This window comes from Dermacentor albipictus, chromosome 1 (assembly GCF_038994185.2).
Source record: "Dermacentor albipictus isolate Rhodes 1998 colony chromosome 1, USDA_Dalb.pri_finalv2, whole genome shotgun sequence".
NCBI classification, from domain to species: domain Eukaryota; kingdom Metazoa; phylum Arthropoda; class Arachnida; order Ixodida; family Ixodidae; genus Dermacentor; species Dermacentor albipictus.
This window is the reverse complement of record NC_091821.1, coordinates 240,187,285-240,193,774: the sequence shown is the minus strand read 5'-3', so window position 1 is coordinate 240,193,774 and position 6,490 is coordinate 240,187,285. Positions and strand designations below refer to the sequence as shown.

At 45.9% G+C, this 6,490-nt stretch overlaps 1 protein-coding gene across 1 annotated transcript; it reads right to left on the bottom strand.

Moving 5' to 3' along the window:
* LOC135901575 (uncharacterized) lies at nucleotides 1–3,056 on the bottom strand. The gene is made up of 4 exons (XM_070534691.1): nucleotides 2,660–3,056; nucleotides 1,470–1,504; nucleotides 446–520; nucleotides 1–381 (listed from the first exon to the last, which is right to left on the bottom strand). The coding sequence occupies exons 1-4, from the start codon at nucleotides 2,805–2,807 to the stop codon at nucleotides 331–333; spliced, it is 309 nt and encodes a 102-aa protein (XP_070390792.1). The 5' UTR covers nucleotides 2,808–3,056; the 3' UTR covers nucleotides 1–330.
* Between the last annotated feature and the right edge of the window lie 3,434 nt (nucleotides 3,057–6,490).

Below are 6,490 nucleotides of genomic sequence, written 5' to 3'. Positions count from 1 at the left end.
TACCATTTGCCTTCAAGTTTATTATGAAGTTCAAGTTTACTGAAGTTTATTATGAGCATATGTACAACAGGGATCAACTAACACACCCGCAGTCGAGGTGGCTGTTCGAGGTGTGCTGGCTGCCTCAGTGTAAGAAAAAGAAATTGGGTAAATGTCGACACCAGTGCCACTGCTTCTTGCCTCTGACCTGCACGTGCCTCTGCGGCATCTTTGTGCACAAGTGTGCTGGCGTGGTGAGGCGTAGGAGTCATCCGAGAGAAAGAGTATTGTTTACATGGAGGAGTGGCTGTTCACATTGCCTGTCACTTTCCCTCAAAGTTTCCTTGGCGACTAGGGTGACACACCCGCAGTCAAGGTGGCTGTTCGAGGTGTGCTGGCTGCCTAAACGAAATAAAAAGAAATTAGATGAATGTCGATACCAGTGCTATTGCTTATTGCCTCTTACCTGCATTTGCCTCCACGGCCTCTTGGTTTGCGGAGTCTGTATGAGGGAGCTGCTGTGGCTAGGCGTAGGCATTGTCTAAGCAAAAAGAAAAGGCCATTTAAATGGGGAGTTATGGAAATAAATGCAGTTATGTCTGCTTCTTGCACTCTTCTTGCCTAAAAGTTTTCAAACATAGTGTCCAGAACACATCAGCACTTTGACTGCTTCTGCTTTTTACCTGCAGGTGTTGTTGCGAGATCCTTAGTATGGCTGCGTGCAGCATTGTAACACTTGGTGGAGGCATTTGAAGTGGTAGCCAAAAATATAAAGAATCATCCTTGTCTGCACGAATGCTTTCAATTTCTAAATGCAGTGGTAACTATCACTATTGGTGGAAGGCCCCCCCACATCTATGCGGCAAGTGCCATAGCTCAAAACTGAATTGTTCCTTTATGTTTCACAAGGCATCTGATATGTCCACATTAGATGTGATGTGTTTGTTTTTATTTATCCCAGTGTGGAGAGAGCATCATTAAATGGCTGAAGTACTATAGCGCCAAACAGACGACACAAGCAGAGACACGGACGAGCGCTTATGTCCGTGTCTCTTCTTCTTGTGTCGTCTGTTTGGTGCTATAGTACTTCAGTAATATGCACCAACTAGCCCAACAAAAAGTTCTGCTGAAATATCATTAAATGTTTTGTTTATTTTTGCGTGTCTTGTTTTTTGGTTTATTTCTGAATTTATCATGATGCTAAAGTGACTTATGTAATGGCAATCAGCTTTTGTTTTGCAGAAAAACAATGCATTTCCTGACCCATTGTTTGACATCCCCTCACTCGCATAATTTTGCAGAGTATTCTACCTATATTGACTTGCTTGACTTCCACTAAAGGGTCTTGCATTTTTAAATACGACTCTTTCCTTAAAATCATTCGACACTTCTCATAATTTCTGTACCTTGGGCTTCTGATACTCTGCATTCACTATTTTTGCTTGTTTCTGACTAGAAATGTCTTCTTTAATTTAGAGCTTAAATTTTACCTTTGGAACACGCGGAAGGGCTTGCCATTGCATATCTGCATAAAAGGGAAACATGTTTCATTAAACATTTGCAAAATCCCATTGAAGATTGATGAATGCAGCTTGCAGTGTGATATGACTGAATGAGCCATAAAAGTAACTCATCTCACTTGGTAAATGAAAGCACATATTAGTGTGATGCACAAGATACGTTACACTAACGTGGTGGGTTCTCTTGCTTATAAAGCAAAATAATCGGTGCGCGAGAAAAAAATTATTTTTGCATAACCCTTGTACACACTGACTTAAGGAAAATGAGCTGGAGCTGTCCACATGATGTACTTATTTTACCTGCGAGTATGGTCAACAAAAATGTGTCCCAGCTGCTTAGTGGTATTCCGGATTATGTCAGTATTGCATATGTGCCTGTTGTCGAAAATAATTGAATTTTGAAAGTGCTCGCAGGGATCTGATGTGCATATCTGCAGTTTATGGGTACATGTAAAAGACTCAGCATCAAGTGCAAGTGAACGGTCCTACAGGCCCGGAGTCGATCATGCAAATAGATTCGCTGCACAAATTTGTGACCAGAAAAGATATGCCACATGAAATGGCATGCAAGGAAGTGTTGAAAATATTGCACAGTTAATAAAACGCCTAAGCTATTAATATGTGGCTTGATGCACTCGTTATGCAAAACGGAGGTGAGGCGTGCAGACAGGAAACAAGAGTAGAGTATTTACAAGCAAACAACACGCGCGCCGCCCACTTCTCTACTCTTGTGTCCTGTCTGCACGCCTCACCTCTGTTTTGCATAATGAATCCTTACGAACTAGCTCAGCTTTCTGTCGTTCTAAGTCTCGATGCACTCTATTTCGTCCGCATTAGGCACTCGCCTCTTGATTACTTCGTGACACAGAAATACTCGGTCATCAGGCTGTTTTTCTGCTGTGGCCTTTGTAGAAGCATGATTGTTCAAAGTGCAACAATTAAACAGATTCTTTGAGTTGCTTGTGGCTTCGCCAGTACAATTCCGGTGCGCTGGTCCGCCTGTCCAGCAATTTCCTACTGAAGGGAAACCTGCAAATAAAAACACCGCTCCGCATGCAGAAAAATGCTCTACTGTGACGCTTCTCGAACGATTGTGATGTACCACAAGAGCTGCCTACTCGCGTGATATTCTCAACAAGGAGATAAATTCGTTTACTTACATGTGAAGGTATATGCGAGACCACTTCGGGGCTTCGGTGGCACATAAGGCACGAGTGTGACATAGCGTCCGATGTCGACGCGCGATCGCATGTCAAACGAAACTACTACGCATCCAAAAAACAGATTCGAAACCGAAATTCGCGCCATCCTTTATTGCATGAATGCGTACATCGTGATTTACATAAGTCACGGACTTAGCGATCGCTTTCTGTAAACTTAATATTAACGTACCACCTTCATAAAGCCATCAGGTATGCGTTTTTAGGTGACAAAGCATAAGGTGACCTGTACTTGTTCTCAGCTCTTTCAATAGTAATTGCGCTGGCCACATTGACCAGTAGCAACAGGGCGGCGCCCTAGAGGTTCCCACTTTTCCGGCCCAGCTTTTCCTCTAGAGTTGTTCTACTAACTCTATGCCTTCTGTAATATAGTAAGACAGAATATGGCCACATAAAAGTTTTTATTGAACATGATCTGCAGTGCTACAGCACGGTCGCTGGAGTCAGCGTAGCACAGCTGGTTAGCGTGTGCTAGTTTCTTCGTTTTTGCTATGTTAAAATCATCGAAAAATGATTTTGTACTTACCGATGTTCTGGTCTTGATAACGTTTCGCAAAAAGATCGCACTTGAAGATCTACGTCGTTTAATGTAACAATTTGCACAGTTACTTCTCTGGTTTTTTTACGGAAGAAATGCAAACTTTGCATTTGTTTATGGGGATCCAAGATTCTGCCAAGGCGGCGCTAGCATAAATTTGTTTCGCCACCTGTCAGCAGCTGTAGAAAGCAGTCGTTCAGGGATGGTTTCCGCGTGTTGCGCGCACCTCTGGTCATGGAGTTTCCTACCCTCTGGTCACCGTTACTAGATTACTTCGTTGCCTCTGGTAGCCTCTGGAACATGAGGCGACCTCCCCTGAACGGCTGCTTTCGGCCACTGCCGACAGCCGGCGAGACAAGTTTATGCTAGCGCATCTTTGCAGAAGCTTGCATTTCCATAAACGAAAGCAACTTTGCATTTTTCCCATTAATTACCAGACAAGGAACTGTTACAAGTGTTACATTTAAGGGCGTAGGCTCTAAAATGCGATCTTTCTGCGTAATATGATCAGCAGCGGACAGCGGTACTTTTTTTTCTTAAAAAAAATGTCGGCAAAACATGCACGCCCTTCCGTTTTAGTTCCTATGTCATGGCTGTATGCTTTTATGAGAAAGCATGCTTTGGAGAAAGGTTTATACAAACACAAACAAGAAGGTAGCCCTTCCTATACTTGGATGCGACCGAGGAGGTTAACGAAAAACTGCTGGCCTGAGGCCTGCCAAGAACTTCGCAGTGCTTTTCGCAGAATTCTCCAGCAGTTTTTTATTGCTTAACGGATGTAGTACAAGTTCTAATATAACACTGTGGGCTATGAGGCGAGCCATATTGGAGGTCTCCGGATCGCAGATATCCGATTACTGAAGAATTTTTCCGTTTTATCAACATAAATATGCAGCTGCCGCAAAATAGAAAAAGAATTGCGCAATAATTAGCGTTTATTCGTCTTATTTAATGTAGTGTAGAAATTGATCAAGAAATTGATCAATTGAGTTGTCAGAACAAAATCCAATTAAAGACTGAAAATGTAGCCTATAAGTAATAGCAGTACATGCAACAAACATCTTAGATGCAGCATCAGTATAACTCCATTATCATGCTGCTCAATTGTACGTCAACTTTCCTAAAAACACCCGAGCGCGCTTGTATGATGTCCGCAATGGGGCTCTTGCATTGCCCAGGGGGCGCTGCGAAAAAGGTGCTAAAAAGCGCCCTCTGTGCAAAAATGGGTCGTACCAAGCTCGGTCGTCTGCTTCGGAAAGCACGTTTACAATATGGACCTGCCACTTTCGGTTGTGCTGTTTAACGGCCTGCAGCGAATATCGGGCGCCGAAGATTTTTTCAGGGGTGGCACGCTGCGTAAAGGCAAGAAATTATGCAGTGCCGAATAAATGTATGCCGTTCAAGAATTAGGCGGCGAAGTTTTAGCACCGTGTCAATCGCAAGTGAAGCGAGTCGCGTACGAAGTGGAACTTCAGGTAAGGTTTGCACGCTAGCTGCTAGATTCAGACGCACAAACGCGAGGAAATGCTTGCTATAAATGAATCCACAGCAGCGATAAACAGGCATCATGTGTACGGAACTGCTCGAGCACACGACGGTACGCGCCGCGATGTGCGAACTGCTCGAGCGCACGATCGTACGCGCCGCCACGGCAGCGGTCTGTCGACATGCCGCGAAACGGCAGGCCTCCTGCAATCTTTGTTGACTGCATGCCGCTAAACAAGTAGTTATGCCTGCATTGTAGTAGCGGCCATCTGTCCCTTTTAGTAACTGGTAATAACTGATGCAATGCATATGAGCTCGCACGCACGTGCGAATCGCGCTGCAGCGCGAGCTCGTGCGCTGCTCGCTTGATGTAGGTTTTAATGACAGCGCTCGAACATCGATGTGCTGCAATCAATACTGCCTTGCTGCGCTGCCTCAAAGTGCTGGCTTGGATCAAGGATGAGCGCATTTACCTCTCTTAACCTGTGCTGCTCGTAGTAGAGTAGTGAATCGTCATCGAATGAGCCCGACCATTTGTGCTCATTTGCACACACCTGGTCACTTCACCACTTCGCATCGGTCGAATTGTTAATTGTCGCTGTGGCCGGGTCTCGAATCGTCAATTACTAGCCATGCCTGCTGCTATGTCGGTCTGCTGTCGGGACTGTAGGTGCAAAAAACCGAACATTACAACGCAGATAATCAAGCAAGCTTCAAGACAGGCGAAGCAGTCAGCATGGCGCGGACTAACTGCAGCTATGCAGCGCGCTCGACGCTCCACTTCGTGAGACCTTGAAGGAAAACGGCAGAATCTTATGTTGGGATTCAGCCCTTCTTCTTCATATGGCAGCCCACGACGCAGAAGTAATGACGGTGACGCCTTTTCGAGGCTGGGCTATGTAACTCCAGATCGGCGTCACCGATTCCTTCTGCTCCTAGCATTACGTCCCACGGCACACGGAGAGTCCGTTTTTGTTAAACTATAGGCTGCGGCGAGCTCGCAGCGTGGTCGGCGTGGTCATTGAGAAGTGACGAACCTTTTCGCACTCGCAACAGGGCATAAAAAAGTGCGAATCGACGCAAAACTCGGCCTAGAAACGTGCTTCGCCACAGCCGGGGTTCAATACGACCCAAGCTCAGCGCGACGAACTGCAGCTATGCAGCGCGCTCGACGCTCCACTTCGTGAGACCTTGAAGGAAAACGGCAGAATCTTATGTTGGGATTCAGCCCTTCTTATTCATGGCAGCCCACGACGCAGAAGTAATGACGGTGACGCCTTTTCGAGGCTGGGCTATGTAACTCCAGATCGGCGTCACCGATTCCTTCTGCTCCTAGCATTACGTCCCACTGCACACGGAGAGTCCGTTTTTGTTAAACTATAGGCTGCGGCGAGCTCGCAGCGTGGTCGGCGTGGTCTTTGAGAAGTGACGAACCTTTTCGCACTCGCAACAGGGCATAAAAAAGTGCGAATCGACGCAAAACTCGGCCTAGAAACGTGCTTCGCCACAGCCGGGGTTCAATACGACCCAAGCTAGTACGACCCAGATGTCGTTTGCCGCGCCGCCACCAGGCGCCGCTACTATACCTCAAACTCCAGCGCAAGACGCCCATTGGTGGAAGGAAAGTAGGGAAACGACATTAAAACCGAGGCGTACAAAAACAAAGTTCACAATAGGGGGTCAGAAAATTTGGTTATGAGAATTCATCGTGCGTTTCTTTTTCTTTTTACCTAGGTAGGACCACAGTG